We start from the raw sequence: 20069 nt of genomic DNA, 5'->3' as shown, positions 1-20069 counted from the left end.
TCACGCTGCCATACTGTCAATGATGTTACGAACTCTTACCACCATACAGATTCCCTCCCATGGGTATAGCCCTAACTACCTAGGTTAGTAGAGATTGCCTAAGTCGGAACATGCGATGTGTGACACTCGACCGATACAGTCTAATCGACATGCATGTAAGCCTAACTGCATGTAAGAATGATCAACGTGATTACGTTACGACTCCAAGTGATTGTTGGGCCTACATTATACTCCTTACTTCGTACTTGGTCAGAGACATGATCGCCCCCTAGAATCGAAATGTGAGTGTATAGCACCTATCTATTCAGTATAATACCTAACTGCCTGGATACCTACGCATATATAGAAGTTTAACTTTCTCCACACTTGTATGTTCTATTTCGGTAAGGCGCCATGGTCCTCGTGCTGCGTAACTTGTTTACGCTTGAGACCTCTACCGCCGAATCCCCATCCGATCTGGTGCGCAACATAAATCGCAGTGTGTAGCTATAAATAAAGTGTCAGCACGTGATATAGGTAGGCAGCGCTTTTATCAAGGTAACATACCTCCTCAGCCCAGGCCCAGACGAGCCCAGGGTTCTTTTGGAACATGCGCCCTACCAAGGCAATATCTATCGGGGTATCATCCTCCCCAGTTCCACCCACGAGCAAGTCGTCAGCCTGTTTCCCGGACGTGATGCTGCCCACTGTAGCGACAAGCATCTTATCGCCAACGGCGCGCTTCACAGCCTTGGAGAACGGTGCTTGGTAGCCGGGTCCGCCCTTAATCTTCTGCTGGGGGTGGTTTCCACCACTCGAGACATCCAAGACATCGACACCGCGCTCAGCGAGCAGAGTAGCCAGTTTAACCGTGTCGCTCAGCTTCCAGCTGTCACCGGTGAACGATTCCACTTCCTCGAGCCAATCCGTAGCACTGAGGCGCACGAATAGTGGCATGTCCTCCGGTATGGCCTTGCGGAGTTCATCCACAACCTCTAAGATGAGACGAACACGGTTCTCGAAGCTGCCGCCGTACGCGTCGGTACGGAAGTTCGAGGCCGGTGACATGAAACTGTGCAAGAGGTACCCGTGTGCGCCGTGCACCTCGATAACGTCGAAGCCCGCTTTTACGGCACGGTGAGCGGCGGCGACGAAGTCCTTCTTCAGCTGCGCGATTTCCTCAAGTGACAGAGCACGCGGGTTCGGGTGATTTGCGTCGAAGGCGACGGCACTCGGGGCCACCACATCGTCGGGCCAGCCACCAACATCCGCTGTGGCTACGGCACCTCGGCTCAACCATGGTGCGACGGTGGAGGCCTTGCGGCCAGCGTGTCCAAGCTGGATACCAATCTTTTGGCCCTGCGAGTGCGCAAATAGCACGTGCTGGCTTAATGGCTTGATATGATCATCGAGCCACAGCCCAGAGTCCTCGGGCGTGATCCGCCCATTGGATTGGACTGCGGTGGCTTCTATGAAAGCGAGGCCTGGCTATATAAGACATTCCGTTTAGCATTTTTAGACACTTGTGAAACTGAGTGACGCCAGCAGTGAAAGGTGTAACTTACCCCGCGCTGGATGATACCACCGAGGTGAGTGGTATGCCAGGGAGTGTGAGAGCCATTATCGGCGGAATATTGGCATAGTGGGGATAGCATGATACGATTCTGAAAAGTCACACCACGGACTTTGAGGGGAGTAAATAACTTGGGAATAGCTGCGCCATCTGGTTGAGGATCTAAAGCTGTCCCGGATGGTGGTTCTTGAGCGGGAGTGTAGAATGGGACACCCGCGGCTGCCTTGTTGGCGATACTGGTAGACATTGTGGTGTTGATTGATGGGTATAGAAGTATTGAGTGAAGGTGTAACGATCAGTAATCAACAATACCAAAAGAGCATATGCCTTGATAGACAGAGTTATTATATATACTTATTTTATACCTACCAAGGCACTTATCTAAACGCGACACAAAGCGCGAGACAAGGCTCTCTCCGACATATCGGCGAGCTTCCATTACATCATGACTAAGGTCCTCGCAGAAATTCGGCCAAAAATAGGGACCGAAGGATCTTCAATCCATGGATATCAAGCTGCAAAACCGCGATGTCACCTTATCCAGTAGTGGAATTCCGGCGGCAGATTCGGTTGAATGTTTCTACGACTTAATATAGCACTAAGTGCTGGTACTTAGTCAGCCCTATGCGTCGCCAAGTCCCGAGTCCTGTTTTATGTTTTATCCGTCTTACAAATCTCGGCTGCCCGGTCGCTGCATCGGCGCACGTCTAAGCGGACCGGTTTTAGTGGAGACCAAGCGCGAATTCCAGGTCAAGATAGCGTCAGCAAAAGTGGCTCGCTTTGCTTTCTATTGATTGAATCTTTTCAAATAGGCTACTAGTTATTAATGTGAGTGATTATTCAAGTCTAGGAAGAGGAACAAGGTCGAAAGCTTGGAGTTTGTAAGTACCTAAGGTTGTATTGAATTGGAGACGAGCATGTAATGTATAATACAACATTGAAGCATACCTAGTACTTATCCGAGACATGTAGTACTAGGTACTAGGTACGATTATTGCACTAGGTTACATGATATGTACTACCATTAGATACACTTCTAGGTATGTAAATGTATGGACAAATGTGTGGTACTAAGAGAAAGTTTACTGTTTGACAATCTTCAGACGAACCATATAAGGTGTAGTTCCTGAAGTTTCACAACTTTACCTGCTTAGTCATGCGTGTCTACTACCTAGGGTAATTTACCGAACTTTTGCCGCTCCACCCAACTATTTTAGTACGTACCTCTTAGTGGAGACCCGGACCTAGAGCTTTTGGAGCTAAGAAAAATTTGGATCTTTTTTTTTTTTCTTGCTGCTAAAGTTTCAACTCTTTTCAATTCATCACAACACGCCCACCACTTCAACATCTCATGCGCTAATCTGCCAAAAAGTACCAACAACTGGCAAGATGACTCAAATAGACTTCTTGCTGCATGAGTCCGCTGTGGGCTATGCGGTCTTCAAGGTCGTTCATCAGCAGGATACTGTTGGTTTACACCTGAAGGAAGTCCAAAAGGCTGGTCAAGACCTTGCAAAATTTGGAAAGATGGTGCAATTGGTCAGCTTTGCGCCTTGGAGGTACATTTAATTCTCTGTCCTACAGGAGAGATGATATAAATTGAAAGCTGACATTCAATGTTGCTAGAAATGCCGCCGACGCACTCGAGAATATTAACCTCGTCTCCGAGGGCATTCTCTCAGACTATCTCAAGTCCAATCTCGAACTGAACCTACCCCAGTCCAAGAAGAGCAAGATCGTTCTTGGTGTCGCTGACAAGAACTTGGCTGGTTCTATCAAGGCTGAATTCCCCGGTGTTGAATGCGAGACGGGTGATACTTCCGAAGTCGTTGCCGATTTGTTACGAGGCATTCGCCTTCACGCGGAGAAGTTACTTAAGGGTCTCCAGGACGGTGACGTGGAAAGGGCCCAGCTTGGTCTCGGCCATGCCTACTCTCGTGGAAAGGTAAAGTTCAACGTTCACAAGAACGACAACCATATCATCAGAGCTATTGCTACTCTGGACAACCTCGACAAGGGCATCAACTTGTTCTCCCAAAAGGTTCGAGAATGGTACGGATGGCATTTCCCTGAGCTATATAGCATCGCTTCCGACAACCTGGCTTATGCGCGCTTGGCTCTTTTCATCGGTGACAAGTCAACCTTGTCAGATGACAAGCTTCATGAGATTGCCGCTCTAGTTGACGACGATGAAGAGAAGGCTCAAGAAATTATCAACAAGGCTAAGATTTCCATGGGACGAGAACTATCACACGTGGACATGGCCAACATCTCCACATTCGCAGGCAAGGTTGTTAGACTTGCCGAGTACCGACGAACGCTCTATAGCTACCTGGTTGAGAAGATGAGCACTGTGGCTCCTAATTTGGCTGCGCTTATTGGCGAAGTCGTCGCAGCTCGTCTGATCCAGAAGGCTGGTTCTTTAACGAACTTATCCAAGTACCCCGCCTCCACGCTCCAGATTTTAGGAGCTGAGAAGGCTCTTTTCCGAGCTCTCAAGACCAAGGGCAACACCCCTAAGTTCGGGCTCATCTACCACAGCTCGTTCATCGGGCGCGCGGGCCAGAAAGACAAGGGTCGCATTTCAAGATACCTCGCCAACAAGTGCAGTATTGCCAGTCGAATTGACAACTTTGCCGAACAGCCCTCCAAGACGTTTGGCAATGCGTTAAAGCAACAGGTTGAGGACCGTTTGGAGTTCTACGCTACTGGCAAGAAGCCGACGAAGAATGTTGATGCGATGGTGAGTTTACCTGACTTACGATGAGATTCTTATTTAAATGCTAACCCATGAATAGGACAAGGCCATGGCTGATATCCTCGCGGATGGCAAGAGTTTGGCTATCGATACGGAGATGATCGACATGCCGCCAAGCGCAAGCACCGAGACGCCCAAGAAAGAGAAGAAGTCTAAGGATAAGAAGGAGAAGAAGGAAGGGAAGAAGGACAAGAAACGAAAGCACAGCGATGTGCACGAGATAGCAGAACCGGAAGCTGACGGCGAGAAAAAGAAGAAGAAGAAGAAGAAGCACGCAGACGAATAAGGGGATAGCTTACCCTTTCGCTTACAATGTGTGTGAAGGCTTCAACGTTGGTCCCAAGGCATCGGTTTAGGCGTTTCGGAAATTCAGGTGTTCTTCTCTTTTTCTAATTCTCGCTTCGAGGTGTGGCTCTGTATAAAAATGGTAGGATCATACCCGTACTTATTTCTATCTCGCAATCAATCGCAAGTCACTGCTGTTCAATGATATATTTGATGTTGTGATTATGAAGATGAGATTTGCATCTTTGTCTATGTTATGCGTTTTTACTAAACCCTTCAATCCCAGTCTCGGAATTCGAGGTATATTGAGCAATGCTGACTTTAGTGTCCGAACACCGCAAGAAATCTGAAGGGGCGACAACTTATGAAAGTTATCTACGGTAAAAAAGGCATGTGCTTGGTTAACTTGCTTTCCATGTACCTACATACGTAACGTTAACAATGAAAAGTTTTCAAGTCTTGAGTCGAGTGATGTTCATGACCCCCTCATCTTCGAACAGAAAGCAATGTCATCGTAGAGCAACCCTGCGAATAGCAAATCCACGGGGAAGCGAAGCGGCAATCTTCCCGTTGCCACGATCATATGTCTCTCGTCCCTGCACTCCATATCTAGCACCGGCACGCACTATTATGTTCCGTCGACTAAACGAGCATTGGATATTGAATCTGGCATGGCAATAGCTACCTTCCATCGGTATCTAGTATCTACCTAGTTCGTATGTACCTAGCCATGATTATAAAAAGGGGTGGGGGAACGCCCCTGCCCCCCAGTAAGCAAAGTTCAAACAACCACTGATGTCTGTCAAGTCAAGTACAAAAAGTCACCCAAAAAAACGCCTACTGATGCCGTTGCGCTCTCCATGTGGTATTTCCTTCCATCATTTCTCTTTAGGTTTAGGTAGCTTGGGGAGGGAGGGAGGGAGGAAAGGAAATTTTTAGTTTCCTTCGCTTCCAAACTCCTTGGTCCATTCCGCATTACGATTGAGGTCCTCTTCTGAGACTGTCGGCCTTGCTGACTTGATGGCCTTGACGAAGTCCTTGAGGTCCACCAGTGGCTCGAGGAGTAGCTCGGAGTCGACGTCGTCCCATGTCATTTCCTTGGCACCGGCATCTCCTGGTGAGCACGGTGTTACGAATACTTTGCCATCTTTGGGTACCTGTTTCAAATTAAATATTAGTGACAACGTATAACAAGTGGTGGTATGCGAAAACTGAAGAAATAGGTACCTCTTTGAAGTGTGTCGCCTGCTGAATCTTTCGTATTGGTTGCATGAGAGCATCTTGAACAGCAATAGTGATATCACTGCCAGAGTAACCCGCAGCAAGTTCTGCGCATGTGCGGTAGTCTTCATTCTTTAATGTGGTGGCGGTGTCCCCGACAGCAAGCTTGAACATAGTTGTTCTCGCAGCCAAATCGGGTAGACTGATGTGTACTCTTCGCTGGAATCGTCTTCGAATAGCGGCATCTAACTGCCACGGGATATTGGTTGCGCCTAGCACTAGTACACCCGTCGAATCTTTCCCGACACCGTCCATCTGTACTAGCATTTCGGTTTTTATTCGTCGAGAAGCTTCCGATTCGCCTTCGCCTCGGGGACCGCAGAGGGCATCAACTTCGTCGATGAAGATGATGGAGGGTTTGTTTTCTCGTGCCATTGCGAATAGCTGCTTGACTAACCTGTATACCACATCGATGTTAGCCTATAATCCTTGATGGCACGTAGGAAATTCAAAAAACCATACCTTTCACTTTCACCCATCCATTTGCTCACCAAGTCACTACTGCTTACACTGAAGAACGTACTCTTGGCCTCTGTAGCTACGGCCTTTGCTAGGTAACTCTTACCCGTACCAGGAGGGCCATATAGTAGAATACCCTTCCACGGCTTGCGCTTCCCGTAGAATAGGTTGGGAAACTTGATGGGCAACAATACCGCTTCTTTCAAAGCCTCTTTTGCGCCATCCAGACCTACAACATCATCCCATTTTACGTTTGGTCGATCCTGGAGAATCGCACCAGCAAGGGCATTCCTTAGTTTTTTGCTATCCTCATCGATACCTCCATCCTCGCCATTTTGTTTCCCCTTGCCTGTGCCGCCGGTGGTTGAGCCATTGGCACCAACCAGGCCAGGCTTCTTACGCTTGGCGTCGGAATCGGAAAGGTGGGCTTTGAGCTTCTCGGCGCGGTCCATATACTCGGCCGTCTTTTGGCGGATCATCTCCTTGGACTTTGGGTTCTTTTCCCATTTTAGGGCTAGCATGAACAGCTCGAGCGATTGGTAGTACAGCTGGTAGGCCTTCTCGTATTGGGTATCCTTGTCGGCCTCGACGGCGCGGTGCACCATGTCGATTGCTCGACTGAGAAAATCGGTGTTGGACATCGTTGATCGCTACCGAGCCCGAGTATTAAACTGGAGGTAAATTGGCAATATATGGGACTGATACGGGATAGTATGGGAGACGATGGTGGTAAATGTGAGCGAGTGTGTGACTTGTAACTTTAATGGCAGGTGATGGTGGTGGTAGTGGTCGAAATGGTTGAGATGGTAATAGTTGTAGTTTTTGTTGTTTTTTTATTGTTGAGGTTTGTTTGGTGCTGGTGCTGGCTGCTGATGCTAGGCGGCGCTGGAACCTGTAATTTAGGTTGTTGCCGCCGACATCTGGACTTTCCCGGAATCTTTATCGTATGTAGGCGGTACTTTGGGGCAGTAGCAAAATACACGTCAATCCTAAGTATTCCATACAAAATTCCCGCTCTATTACCTAGTAATCTTAGAGGGGCACGACATAGCGTTTTCTTATCGATTGGTTGGCACGACTACGCTATTCCAATTTTCAAGCCACATTTTCCATTCAAAGTTCCACTAGCTAAACCACTACATGAAGTTAACCAGCACTTTGCAGCCACAGATCGATTCATTTATCGCTGCATTCAAGTTTGCGTGGGCATACATGTGGGCATTATGTAAAGACGTCGGATTTGGCTGCCAGGTGCCACTACATAGTAAATAGCTTCTTCTAAGTTAAGGATAGAACTTGGACTTTTTATTTTACACTCTCATTTTTATACACACCCCACCAGACAAAACTCATAATTGGTGATAATATTCCACACCTTGATAATACCTCACTATCGATAGTTCGAGACCTCGGCAATAAAGAGAAATCAAAAGAGATAGTCATGGCTGAGATCCAAGCTCGGCTTCAGAGCCTTTCGGAGGAGTTCACCAAGCTGCAGCAAGAGCTACAAACTGCTGTTCAATCCCGACAGAAACTTGAGGCTCAGAAACAAGAGAACTCAAACGTGCAGAAAGTTAGTTGGCGCTGAACCTTGTGGTGTGGAATTTCATTACCTTGGGTCCTAGCACTTACAACGATATAGGAGTTTGAACGTCTGAAAAACGGGGAGAACATTTACAAACTAGTTGGCCCAGTCTTACTCAAGCAAGACAAGATCGAGGCAGAAAGCACAGTCAATGGACGATTGGAATTCATTGGCAAAGAGCTGTAAGGATTATCCATTGTGCTCCTTACTTCCCAATTTCAAGCTAATGTTGGTCCCTACAGCGATAGGACAGATGACCAGATCAAAGAGATGCAAGGGAAGATTGAGAATAAGAAAGGAGAGATAATTCAGTTGCAAGCAAGCCTGCAGGGTGGAAGTGGCGCTCCAGGAAAAGTTGCAGCCAAAGGCTGAGATGTGTGCCACTGAATCCTAGATCGATCTCAAGATATTATCTGAGGTTCATGGTGGACAAACGTTTGCCTATTATGTTATTTGTCAATCTTAATCTGTGAAAGTGTACATGAGGTGAAGCGCATGAGATTCAGGTAGGTAGAAGTCTAACCCATCTACCTACCTACATATATGAAGAGGTATTTCCAGTCAACTTTGAAGGACTTTGAGGTCTGGAATTACTATATATATGTACCTAGTAACATTAAACATGACTGTGCAACATTCAAGTTGGGCCACGAACTCGACATAACTACATATGACATAATCAAGGTACATACCTACTAGGTATCCTGAGGTAAATACTGCTAGATTAGGTTAGTCTTGTCCATCAAGTGCCCCGCGATGCATGAATGCGGCGCCCATCAGACCCCTCCAACTTAACTAAATAACTAAACTTAACACTGTAGTTATTTGGGAACTTTGCTTCCGTAACTTGTAACCTGCAACGTGCAACTCGCAGCTCGCAAGTTGCACCTTCAACCATTTCCATTCGTCGCAACTCGCCGCGCAAGCTTCATTTTAGGCAACCGAAAAGTGTGAACTTTTCTTAAAAATGACCAGTATTGATTGACTCATTGAACACTCGAATGAACATCTTCGCCGTATACCACATTCAACAAGTCTAGTCCGCGAAGCTGCAAAGGTAGCGACCTGCCTACACGATGCGAAATGGCTCCCTCTAGCCTAACGCCCTTGGCTACCAACAAGCCGCTGAGCATAAAAGAAATAGCGGACAAAGCAAAGGACTTCGCATGGAATCCCAGAATACCTATGAAGGTATGGCTGCGAACAGCCAATTCCTTAAACCAAGAGGTAAGCTGATCCTTCTAGACCGTTGGTGTTAGCAATGCTTGCTGACTGAACTTCTATTATCACTAGGGCAGAAGCTACCTGGAAGATGGCAACCTCGCCCAGGCTTATTTCTTGTATATGCGATACTTGACCTTGCTGATGGACTGTTTCCCTACGCATCCGGATGCCAAAACCTCTGAAGGAAAAAGAACACTGGTCGAAGTAAACAAGTCACTGCCAGACATCGCTACCCACCTCGAGAATATCAAGCCCTATATACAAAGAGAATATGAAGCTTGGGTAGCCTCGGAATCTAAACGAAAGGAGATACGCAGAAAGCAGCAAGCTGACCACGTCAAGCCAAAGGCATCCTCACTTTACGAGGAGCACGCGTCCAAGGACCCCGCCTTGTCATCGTCATCCCGACTACTCGATGCTGGAGACCACCAAGAACTCGCCGTTGAGTTAGCCCAGAGGGAGATCCGCCGCAGGAATGCAAACAGAAATGCCACTAGGATAGTTGGCACAGATGGCAAGGAAGAGCCACATCGACGTACGGCCGGTTTCTGGGATAATTGGACCAATGAGTTGGCTGAGAGACAAGTGGAGGAGGATGAGCTTTTCCGAAGGCAGCTGGAGTCTACGAGCAGAATAGTAGATGGGAGCGACATCGACCGGGATTTAGAGTCTCGACAAGAATCTCGACCTTCATTGGTGACCAGCCAAGGTTCAGGTTATAACTACCCATCAATCTCCAAGCCCAAGCCCTTATCGTACGAATTTCCACAATCACCCCCCCGACATACACTGAGCCCACAGCCACCACGACCCCCGAAAGAAGATCTCTATCGATATGAAGCCGATCATACATCTCGAAATCTTCCACCAGAGCTCCCCGCCAAAGAGCTCAGTCGGCCCAAAAAGACACCTCTCACACCCGAGATATCTCGAGAACTCCCCACGCCCCCTCCCAAAATACACGATGAACCACCAGCACCCTCGGTAAAACAAAAACTCACTTTTAAACCGGCAGCATATCTCGAGAATGGCGAGCCGATCCGATCCATTTTCCTCCCTAATCAACTTCGTCATAAGTTTCTATCCATTGCATCAGACAACACCAGGCGCGGGCTCGAGATGTGCGGCATCCTGTGCGGAACCGCTGTTAACAACGCGTTGTTCGTGCGTTGTCTGCTCATCCCTGAGCAAAAGTGCACTTCAGACACGTGCGAAACGGAGAATGAAGGCAGCATGTTGGAGTATTGCATGAACGAGGATCTCTTGATGCTTGGTTGGATTCATACCCATCCGACCCAGACCTGCTTTATGAGCTCCAGAGATCTGCACACACAGGCTGGATACCAGGTCATGATGCCAGAGAGTATAGCAATCGTATGCGCTCCGAAGTTCGAGCCTTCGTAAGTCTTTTGTACCTTTCTTTGTTTTTCACATTGCGACCTGGCATAGTATGCGGCCAAAATATGATAAAACTGACATATCATTTGTAGTTATGGTATCTTCCGCTTAACTTGCCCGCCCGGACTGGATCATATTCTTGGCTGCACGCAAAGCGCTACCTTCCACCCTCATGCGGTTGACAACCTCTATACGGGAGCACGACGCCCAAAGGGCCACGTATATGAAAGTGACAAGCTTGAATTTTACGTCAAGGACCTCCGGCCCGGCGTTCGCAACAGCACTGTGCAGCACAAGGGCTTCTAGGACACGATGTCTGAAGGGATAAGTTGCGGCGCTCGAACTTGTGTGTTGACGATCTGCGTATTTCTACGTCCGCAGGGGAACCGAGTGCCAATTCGGTGGCCGGGTTGGCTGAAGAGGAAACGTCAACCTAGGTAGTAGCATGACCACAATGGGTTAATTGATGATGATGGCGTTTTGGTGACTTTTTTTACCGTCTCGGAGTTTGTCCTGGGGCATTTAGGTACTTGGGCTTCACAGCCTCGCAACTGCATAGCATTGGCGCCGAGGAGACTTCTTTTTTAGAAGGGCGGAAGTCTGAACGTGATGAAACTTGATAGCCATGGTTGGTCAAATCCATGGTTGATTTTAGTGTAATACGTGTGATAGGAGGTCATCAATAAGATGCCATTAACCGTATTCGAAACCAAGCAATATTTGCGAAAAGCTGCTGACTCTTAGGGTAGGTGCTTTGCTAACTAGAGACTCTATGAGACATCACCTACCTAGACATTTTCCACGGTATAGTAGCACCGATGTGTCACATTACGAAATTTGCGAGTCAAACCAAATAGTCAGCGCGATCGAAACTTTTTATCATATTTTCCTCCGCTGCAAGGCCAGTCTTTGCTTTGTATGCAGATACTCAACTCCGAAATGTTAATATGTCCATATTCCAATTTTGTTCCCATCCCTTTCCCCCCCAAGCCCATATACCCCAGTACTACCTACCTACCTAATACAGATCACTTACCCTTTCAAGGCAATTAAGTACATTACTATATTCCGCCGACTCCACGTTCAGGAAACTAAAATACGTAAAGCTCGCCGGCATAACCCTGAGCTTGTCACCGGAAACCCGCGACACCGGCGCAAGGCTGTCGGTGCCCCGCGCCATCCACAGCATGTACGCCTGCTCCTGGCCCGGCAGCCGCTGCGAGTCGTCCGCGACGGCGCCGACGTGCTCCCACCCACGCTGACGCGTCGCTTTGCACGTTAGGGTGCCTGTGGAGTCGTAGCCGAGGTAGCGGCCCTTTGCGCCTGCGCCGGACGACCCGTTTTCATTGGCGGTGAAAGGGTCATCATCGGTTTGAGTAGAAGGATGAGAGGAATCAGAGGGGTTGAACAGAAACCCCATGTGCCGCTCCCTGAGCATCACGCACTGGAACCGCTGCGTCGCCCACCCGCCGAACTGGCGGAGTCGCACGTGCGAGGTTCCCTCGACGCAGGTGACGGCGAGCCGCGTGCCGTGTAACATGATCGTGTAGGTCTGCCCGGGCACAAGGGTCTCCGGCGGCTGCACCTCGGCCTGGTAGCTGGATCCGAGCATCTTGGTGGCCTCGATGGCGGAGGCGAAGTTATGCAGGGGCATGTGCCATTGCTCGACCGGTTGGTTTTGGAGAAGGGTGAGGACGCTAAAGGTAGGGGGGGGCCCCGGGGAGGGGAGGGGATTGATGTGTGAGCCTTTTGTTTGGAATTGGATGTTTGTGGAAAGTAATACGACGATAAAGATGAAAAAGGGAAGAAGAGAAGAGGATGAAGAAAAGAAAAAGAGGGAGCAGGTAAGCGGAGACTTACCGCTTCATCATGGTGAACATGGAGAAATCCTCCAGAAAGGCGTTCACAGGGCGCAACTGCAGGAGCGCGTCGCGCAGACTGCGCATCCAGAAATCGACCCCGTATAACCGGTGGTCCGACCGGTCACTGTTCAGCTCCGCCTCGTTCACGGCGTCGAAACGGGCGGCGGCGTACGCACCGGCGCCGGAAGCGAACAGCTCGCGCAGGGTGTCGAAGACGGCCATCCCGAGCACGGCTTCCTTGTCCTCGCCGCAAGTCCCCATGTCCCGAGCCGCCATCATGTTCAGGATCCGCCCCTGCGCGAGCATGGCGGGAGACGAGAGGGTGGAGCTTAGAATTGCGCCGATGGCTGGGCTGCCGAGGGCGCGGCCGATGAGAGAGCCGAGGACGAGGCCGGTTGCGGCTAGCGGTGAGTTCTTCTGGCAGAGTAGCTCTTTCACAGCGTTCGCCTGGTGGGTTTTGGTTTGTTAGAAGTACTTTAAGACGGCCGTTGAATGAGGCTTGGAGAAAGGGGAGATGGAGGCCTACCTCGTGGCTTCCGGCATGGTACAAACTAGCTATGGCCTTTCCTATGACGGGGATTTCGTCGGTGATGACGGATGCCCAGTGGTCCTTATTGAACCAGCCGTCACTATGGGGAGGTTATAGTTAGCTACCTAAGTAGGCAGACTCCTCCACCAAGTTCGATTGTAGAACAGGAGTCCAAATCCATATTCGTAGTAGTAAACTTACTATTTTATAAAAGCGAGCTGCCCATTTTGGTTTATGATGGACTTGCTGAGATCAATCTCCGCATAGCGGTACACGCCACCGTAGTCCATGAGCTCCGCGACGAGTTTCACGGCCTCTGGGTCCTGCTGGAGCCGGAAGTCTTTCCCCGAGAGCGAGAAGCTGCCGCCTCCTACCTCGAAAGCGCCCCCCCTGTTGCCGTAGTGCTCGTCGAGATTAATCTCCGACGGGTAGTACTGGCCGTCTCGGCCGAGGACTATGCCGCGTAGGGTGGCGTTTTCTAGCACTAGGCATGCTGAAGAGACGAGGATGGACCAGCTCCTGGTTATTATAAATGTTAGTACTTAGGCTCGTGAGCTATCACAGTGAATGTGTAGGTATAAGAGATTCGTACGGTTTTCGAAACCGAAGGCTTCCGTCGTGATTTGTGACGAAGAGGTCCAGATTAATCCTAACTTCAGGCGCATACTCGCCATCCCTCATCCGAAGCTCGGCGCATAGGGATGTGCCTTTGAGCCGGCATGAGCCAGGCTCAGCGCTGTCGTACCAGCCGACGCCGTCGATGTCGAAGGCGCCGTCGTTGTTGCCGAGGTGCTTGTTCAGGTCGATTTTCGCGTGTGTCCAGGATGTGTCGATCTTTTGGACCATCGCGGATAGAATGCACCCGCGAAGGGTGTAATGCTTTGATGTCAACGAGAAAGCCATGACGGGCTTTTTTAAAATTGTGTTTCTTTCTGTTCAAATGAACTAGGAGTCGAATAGACTTAGTTGACTAGATCATCACCAGTCCGTTTTGTATAACACTATAGAATAGTGAAGGTACATGCTATGACAATAATGTACACAAGAGGTAGGTAGAGAATCAATTTATTCATGATCTTCAAGGTTTACAACATCGAATCTAGCTACTTCGTAATGAAGTGCACCAACCTACGTAGGTAGGCAGGCATGACTTATATGCCCCTGCCATCCACGGAGCAATTCTTCCAAGTGTACATCCTCATATTCGTCATTGGTAGCGACGTGGCTATCGTCGACGGACGTTTGACTGACTTGGCCGCCCGGCCGTTGCCAACGAGGACGGAATAATCTACGAGTGGTCAGTTGTCGAGTCCATTAAAAAGGTCGAGGCCCAATGAATAAACTAGACTCTTCCAATCCATGAACAAGACTTGAATGCTTTAATTAGTTGCTGCCCAATCCGATACATCAAATTGGATCCATAGTAACTCTGGGCAGATATGCTTGCCCAGATTAGATGGTGAATATTGTAAAAATAAAGTAATCTGTATGTAGATGTAAACGCAACCATATCAAGTCTCTATGTTTCGGGAGAACCACGATTTATTTCATCTTCAACATACCATCAATCCCTTCATCCCTTACCTCCAGCCCCTTACCCCTCCATGTCAACATCATTTACCCCCTTCAAACTTCCTCATAGCCCCCCCAATCCCACAACCACCACCTACCTATCCTTCTTCATCCCACTAACCCCATTCTCCCTCCCCCACCTCGCCACCTTCACATCCATCTCCCAGCGTATAAACACCATCACCACCATCGTCAGCCACCCTAACACCGTATCCACGCACCCCCTCCAAAAGCCTCCCCTGATCGTTCCCCCCAGCACACTCGTCATGACCAACCTAATAATCGCACTCGTCGGCACGAGTTCCAACCCCCTCTCCAACCCCGCGATCGCGCGCCTTGCACACTCGGCGGGGTCCAGGATCTGGTCCCCCTCCTCGAGCGCCTTCGTCACGTCCGTCTTGACGGCGTTCTCGTCGTCGAGCGACTGCGTCGGCATCGTCGCGGGGAACACCGCGTGCACGCGGACGCGAGGCTCGTGGGGCAGGGCGGTGGCGTAGAGGTTCATTTCCTGCGAGAGGGAGTCGGCGAGGGAGCGGACGGCGGCCTTGGAGGGCGCGTAGGGTGCGAAGCCGGTGAAGCTGTAGAAGGAGACGAAGGAGCCGGTGAAGATGATGTGGCGCGCGGGGGGCTTTGCTTCTGCGTCAGAGGCAGCAGAGTCATGCTGCTTCTCCTCAGTGCCATCGTCGATAGCAGCCGTCTTAGCTGGTGACGATGACGACGACGACAACGACGACGTATTCTTCAACCAGACGCTGAGCACGGCGTGCGCCATGTACACGCTCGAGAAGTAGTTGCTGTCCATCATGGTCTGGAACTGCGGCAGCGGCGTGTCGACGAACAGCGACGGGTGCGCGCTGCCGGAGCAGCACCAGACGATGTCCGGCGGGCTCCCGTGGTTCCACTCCACGGCCTCGGCGACGACGCGCGCGCACTCGGCCGCGGATGTCACGTCCGCGCTGATGTGGTGGAAGCGTTGGACATCGGGCGATCGAGCTCCTTTCTGAGAAGTTTTGAAAAAAGTAAATTAGCGGACCTGATTCTGCCAAGACGACTCGTGATGAGCTGGCTAAGAATTATCTCGTAGATCAGCCGAGGTGAGTTGGGGGTGTGGCTGAGATGTAGGTACAATGCATGTAGGTATGCAGGGGCCCGGGGGGTTAACTACATGTATCGTACCGAAACAAACGCAATGCCCTGCTGCAGATGGCCCGCATCCCGTGCGACAATGATGACGTGCGCACCTTTCTCGGCAAGCTGGCGTGCAGCGTTCAGCCCCAGACCTTTTGAGCCTCCCGTGATAAGTACAGTCTACACAGTTTGGTTAGTATCCATCACATGAGTGTCGCTGAGTAAGTGTACGTTTCAGTAAGGTAGCTAGCGTACCCGACCGTCGACCGGGAATTCGTTCTTAGATAGAAACGACCCCATCTTTCCACCTTGTCTTGCCTACTGGATTATTATATACCGGTCTACCAGTAGGTTTCGCTTCTTGACACTTGGTAGAATGCTTCTCTGTAGATCGGGGCGTGCCTTAGACGCGGTGAATCAACCTCAGCTGGCTTTTTGCCTAATTTGTTATTTGTTGACTATCAGCCCTACCTACCTATGTCGGTGGAAAAGGGGCGCAGCATGGTGGTCCACAGTATTTCCAATGGATCCATACTGTGATGATACCGATCGTGGATCCGGGGAAATTGTAACTATTACAAACGAAACGGGTGCCTGGCCGCTAGAATTTTAGGGCTTATGGTACTTAAGCTATCCATTCGGTGATCGAGACAAAGTTGTTGCTGTTCGTTTAACTCGTTTCTTGGCACTCAGGGCCGTTTAATCCTAGGTTACCCTACCTAGGTAGGTAGGCAGTTTGTCGTACTTCATATATTCGTCAGCCAGTCCCACCCGCAGCCCGTTTGGGGATTCATGCTTTATTTAGAAATGCTGGCATGCATATAATTGATCGTATTGGCCCCCCGAGATCTTGTTTCTTCTGCAGTGTAACGCAGCCATTCCTCCCTTCCGTTTCATTACTACATACCAAGCTATGCTGTGATCCCCCAACCTTATGGTTTTGCCTGGTAGCTGCAATGCACGTGTAATGTTAAGCCATTATGTGAGACGGAGGTTTAAAAACCCCTTGACGGTTCTTATAGAGAGCCTGGATTCTTATATGCTCAGCACTCGACGTTAGTTGAGCACCATGGGTTTCCGGGAACCAGGACCGAAACGATGAGAATATGGCTCCCGTCCAAAGTTCATCTGACAGTAACGAACATACTACTGCATACGCCGTCAACGGGCTCGCCATCACATTGGCCGTCATCTCCGTTGCACTGCGGTTCTATACCCGTCTATTCACGAAGTCGGGCCTTAAAGTCGATGACTGGCTCATCTTAGTCGCTCTCATTACTTCCTTAGTAACTGCAGTCCTCGTATTAATCGGCAACAAAGCTGATCCGAATGGCATCCATGTGCTGGAAAACGAAGACCCGAACTATGCTTACACCGACGCGGACCATCTGTACCTCAAACTGTCCTTCACCTGCTCCGTCCTATATCTAACGGCTGCTGGCGCCACCAAGTTGGGGATCTTACTCATGTACCATCGGATCTTCGCTATCAGCACTTATTTCCGGTACCAGCTATTTGCTGCAAGTTCGCTCGTCATCGGCTGGTGGATCGGGTGCACGATCGCCGCGCTCAGGAAATGTGATCCGCTAGAAGCCGGGCTGTTCAACACTCTAAACGACCCCAAGCATTGCTTCAACTTCAATGTTTTCTGGCTGGGCTCGGGAATTTGCGAGATATTTCTAGATGTTTGGATTTTGACGCTGCCGGTGGGCGTGGTGGTGCGGATGCGGAATTCGCCGAGGCAGAAGCTTGTCGTCTCTGGAATCTTTATGCTGGGTGCGCTGTATGTATAATCCATTACACCCTACCCTTATCTAGGGAGGCGTCCTCTGTTTAAAACCCAGTACACTAACTGTCATCTCAGATCTATTATCACCGGTATAGTCAAGACTATACTTGCTTATAAGCCAGGAAGACGGTCGTTATCTTACGCCAATACGGAAGTCTGGACGGCCTTGCATACAAGTATAGCCATCCTTTGCGCCAGTCTGCCTATACTCAGACCCCTTGCCAAACGTATAGCAGCATCCAGATTTGGCGTGAAACTCTCGTCTCTCTTCTCCCGGTTACGAAAATCACGAAGTTCACAGTCCGGCGATGGTTCGGAAAGCGATCAAAAGAGGACTGAGACGCCACCACATGGACACTTCAACTTATCATTCATAGCTTCAGAGGCGGTTCAAAATATATTAAAAGCACCGAATACGGTTGACCCCGCTCCTCATTCCGAACCACCTAGGCATTATTACCTCCCAGTGAACCCCTGAGCCAAGTATATTCCTGGTATTGTCGTCATACCCCGTATCCTAGTCCCGCATGTCTATGACACCTCACTTATAAGCTCTCGCTTTACCGTCCGACCAATTCCACTCTGGGTGGAAACTAAACAACTATCAGCTTTCACATTTTATTTGGGAATGTGGGCTAGGGGGATGGTGGGGCTCCTACATTGCTACCGCATACCACTTATAAGAATCGGCGGTTTTGCAAGCCAAGTCAGGCTTGTAGCGAACTAGATTAAAGATCAGGGCTATGTAATATGTTGCTGTGTTTGGTATGAGCGCCCCATTCTCATCGACCGCAGGTTCTGTGGATGATAGCGTTAGAAGTTACTCAAGACCAAAAGGTACTACCCAGGAGGAGGTGGGGCGGCGGCGCGTATAAGAAGCCAGTGGAATAGCTTACGGTCTATCAAGATGGTTTCTTCATAACAACCATAGTAATGAGCCCTAATTCGATAAGGTTAGCCATGACCCCTGAATCTTGAACGAGGATCGGTGCACATGTAGATGGCACTCACAATTCATGTACCCAGGCTCCTGATCCAGAGTGTCGCTGATACCTGTCTAAGGCCTCACCTTCCTCGACATGTTCCACATCTAACGTTGGCCAATCCTCAAGGGAGCACCACATTATAAAACTCATCTTGGCATTTGTTCTGGCCATAGTATTCTTGCTTGGCACGCAATATTCGATTGCTTTCGGTTCATTGTCACTGTTCCGTACGAACTTCCTCCAGTTGAAGTAAACCATCCTGTAACATGCGTTATTAGGCCTTATTTATCAAGCATTTGAACAACAGTCTTAGAGACTGTCGCATACCGATGAGTGAGGAAGTACTTACCCAAACTGATATTTATCCTTGACCTTTGTCTTCCCGGTAGGATCTAAGGGGTAATTCGCATTGGGCTCGTAATACTTGAATCCTCCTTGTCCACAATAGAGCGCATTTGGCCTATTATCTCGGGTTTTCTTGTTATCGAAACCATACTTCATATCGCCATAAATCTATAAGGCATTAGCTCACATGTGAACGAGAAACACTGTGTGCAGGTGATTGTTAACCTTTTCAACATAATCCCACCTATGCTTTGAGTTCTCCTTTGGGCCTCCGTTCTCTATATCTAGCTCTATCGCGAACAGACCTTGTGCAGAGTGTTAGCCTATCATATAAGTGATCATGTAAGTGATCATACGAGCGTAACGTGAAGAAGCACTGGGAAGAAGCTTACTCGTCAAAGGCCCCCCTTGCCGGTCCCAATTCCATTGCTCTTTGCCCGCCAATTTTGGTCTTGGGGTCTTCTTGATATATGCCATTGATTTCACCGCAGCGTCTACCAGCTTTTTAACGATCAGTACTATCCCATCGAAAGATAAGGGGCGATTTAACTACTAACTTCCGCTGCTTCATCATAACTCTCTTCCAAGTCATCCCAATACCTTTCGCAACCACAATAGTCTGCTCCTTTGTCTGGAAAATATCGTTCGCCTACTGCAAAGAAATCATAAATGCCGCTTTCCGCTGCGACGAATGTAGCGGGGACTAGGCAGAGGGCTAAGCTGAAAAGGAGGCGCCCACAACTCATTTTTGGAATCGCGCGTGACATCTCATAAGAATCCCGCGTATATCTAATGGGCACAAGAAGGAGAGTACTAGGGCTAATATCCCCGAGTCATTTTAACGAGTAGCAATACAAGAAGTCCCTTTGATGTTTATATCCACCACCTGCCAACTTGTGCCTAAGGGCTTCTAACTAGGCTAACCTGAGGTTTTTACAACAATGCATCATTCTACCCGCATTTCACAATACTAAATGATAAACAATAATGGAGGAGAGTCTATTTTTACTACGCCTTCTGCTTTCAGCTGTTCGAAATCCTCAGGTTACCCCAGATCCCTGAACCGTCATTTAGATACCTGAGGTTCAGCTACCTAAAGGGAAAGTCGAAGCAACATTGTCGATACATGAAATGATGAGAACTAGGCCATGGAGCCTTGAGGACGTGCAGGAGCTATCAGTGGGAGTTGTAGAAGGTTATTCGGTGCTCGCGCCGCATGCGCCGCCCTCGTTACCTGGGTTGTGCAATTTGCATTGTGATGTACAAGTACAGTGTAAGTCTAACCCAATCGCTGCCGCATTTAAGCTACGTATAAA

At 49.2% G+C, this 20069-nt stretch overlaps 9 protein-coding genes across 9 annotated transcripts; 4 read left to right on the top strand and 5 right to left on the bottom strand.

Annotated features, from left to right (window-relative positions):
* Positions 1–264: 264 nt before the first annotated feature.
* Positions 265–2072, bottom strand: GGS25DRAFT_88856 (NADPH dehydrogenase). The gene is made up of 3 exons (XM_049266108.1): positions 1545–2072; positions 547–1467; positions 265–486 (listed from the first exon to the last, which is right to left on the bottom strand). Exons 1-3 carry the CDS (start codon positions 1797–1799, stop codon positions 376–378), a joined length of 1287 nt encoding a protein of 428 aa, XP_049112398.1. The 5' UTR covers positions 1800–2072; the 3' UTR covers positions 265–375.
* Positions 2073–2715: 643 nt separating this feature from the next.
* Positions 2716–5056, top strand: GGS25DRAFT_510940 (Nop domain-containing protein). Its single transcript, XM_049262688.1, has 4 exons — positions 2716–3111; positions 3179–4295; positions 4351–4737; positions 4882–5056. Exons 1-3 carry the CDS (start codon positions 2942–2944, stop codon positions 4594–4596), a joined length of 1533 nt encoding a protein of 510 aa, XP_049112397.1. The 5' UTR covers positions 2716–2941; the 3' UTR covers positions 4597–4737; positions 4882–5056.
* On the bottom strand, positions 5057–7227 carry GGS25DRAFT_510938 (vacuolar protein sorting-associated protein VPS4). The gene is made up of 3 exons (XM_049262687.1): positions 6339–7227; positions 5823–6273; positions 5057–5752 (listed from the first exon to the last, which is right to left on the bottom strand). The coding sequence occupies exons 1-3, from the start codon at positions 6974–6976 to the stop codon at positions 5531–5533; spliced, it is 1311 nt and encodes a 436-aa protein (XP_049112396.1). The 5' UTR covers positions 6977–7227; the 3' UTR covers positions 5057–5530.
* Positions 7228–7464: 237 nt separating this feature from the next.
* On the top strand, positions 7465–8595 carry GGS25DRAFT_510937 (Prefoldin beta-like protein). Its single transcript, XM_049262686.1, has 3 exons — positions 7465–7908; positions 7978–8102; positions 8163–8595. The coding sequence occupies exons 1-3, from the start codon at positions 7777–7779 to the stop codon at positions 8290–8292; spliced, it is 387 nt and encodes a 128-aa protein (XP_049112395.1). The 5' UTR covers positions 7465–7776; the 3' UTR covers positions 8293–8595.
* A 152-nt stretch (positions 8596–8747) lies between these two features.
* GGS25DRAFT_510935 (uncharacterized protein) lies at positions 8748–11253 on the top strand. Its single transcript, XM_049262685.1, has 3 exons — positions 8748–9147; positions 9214–10544; positions 10635–11253. The coding sequence occupies exons 1-3, from the start codon at positions 9004–9006 to the stop codon at positions 10846–10848; spliced, it is 1689 nt and encodes a 562-aa protein (XP_049112394.1). The 5' UTR covers positions 8748–9003; the 3' UTR covers positions 10849–11253.
* A 307-nt stretch (positions 11254–11560) lies between these two features.
* GGS25DRAFT_526365 (uncharacterized protein) lies at positions 11561–13836 on the bottom strand (the record flags this gene model as incomplete). Its single annotated transcript, XM_049264971.1, has 5 exons — positions 11561–12239; positions 12403–12851; positions 12931–13033; positions 13135–13452; positions 13526–13836. The coding sequence occupies 5 exons, from the start codon at positions 13834–13836 to the stop codon at positions 11561–11563; spliced, it is 1860 nt and encodes a 619-aa protein (XP_049112393.1).
* A 763-nt stretch (positions 13837–14599) lies between these two features.
* GGS25DRAFT_526364 (NAD(P)-binding protein) lies at positions 14600–15933 on the bottom strand (the record flags this gene model as incomplete). Its single annotated transcript, XM_049264970.1, has 3 exons — positions 14600–15505; positions 15682–15813; positions 15889–15933. The coding sequence occupies 3 exons, from the start codon at positions 15931–15933 to the stop codon at positions 14600–14602; spliced, it is 1083 nt and encodes a 360-aa protein (XP_049112392.1).
* Positions 15934–16493: 560 nt separating this feature from the next.
* Positions 16494–18369, top strand: GGS25DRAFT_88627 (uncharacterized protein). Its single transcript, XM_049266107.1, has 2 exons — positions 16494–17416; positions 17498–18369. Exons 1-2 carry the CDS (start codon positions 16740–16742, stop codon positions 17898–17900), a joined length of 1080 nt encoding a protein of 359 aa, XP_049112391.1. The 5' UTR covers positions 16494–16739; the 3' UTR covers positions 17901–18369.
* GGS25DRAFT_528335 (uncharacterized protein) lies at positions 18078–19582 on the bottom strand (the record flags this gene model as incomplete). Its single annotated transcript, XM_049265180.1, has 7 exons — positions 19311–19582; positions 19146–19254; positions 18979–19058; positions 18758–18921; positions 18434–18667; positions 18319–18362; positions 18078–18220 (listed from the first exon to the last, which is right to left on the bottom strand). The coding sequence occupies exons 1-7, from the start codon at positions 19518–19520 to the stop codon at positions 18078–18080; spliced, it is 984 nt and encodes a 327-aa protein (XP_049112390.1). The 5' UTR covers positions 19521–19582.
* Positions 19583–20069: the final 487 nt, after the last annotated feature.

Source organism: Hypoxylon fragiforme, assembly GCF_022984875.1.
Source record: "Hypoxylon fragiforme strain CBS 206.31 chromosome Unknown GGS25scaffold_10, whole genome shotgun sequence".
In the NCBI taxonomy this organism is placed as follows: Eukaryota; Fungi; Ascomycota; class Sordariomycetes; order Xylariales; family Hypoxylaceae; genus Hypoxylon; species Hypoxylon fragiforme.
This window is presented reverse-complemented; position numbering and strand designations above follow the sequence as displayed.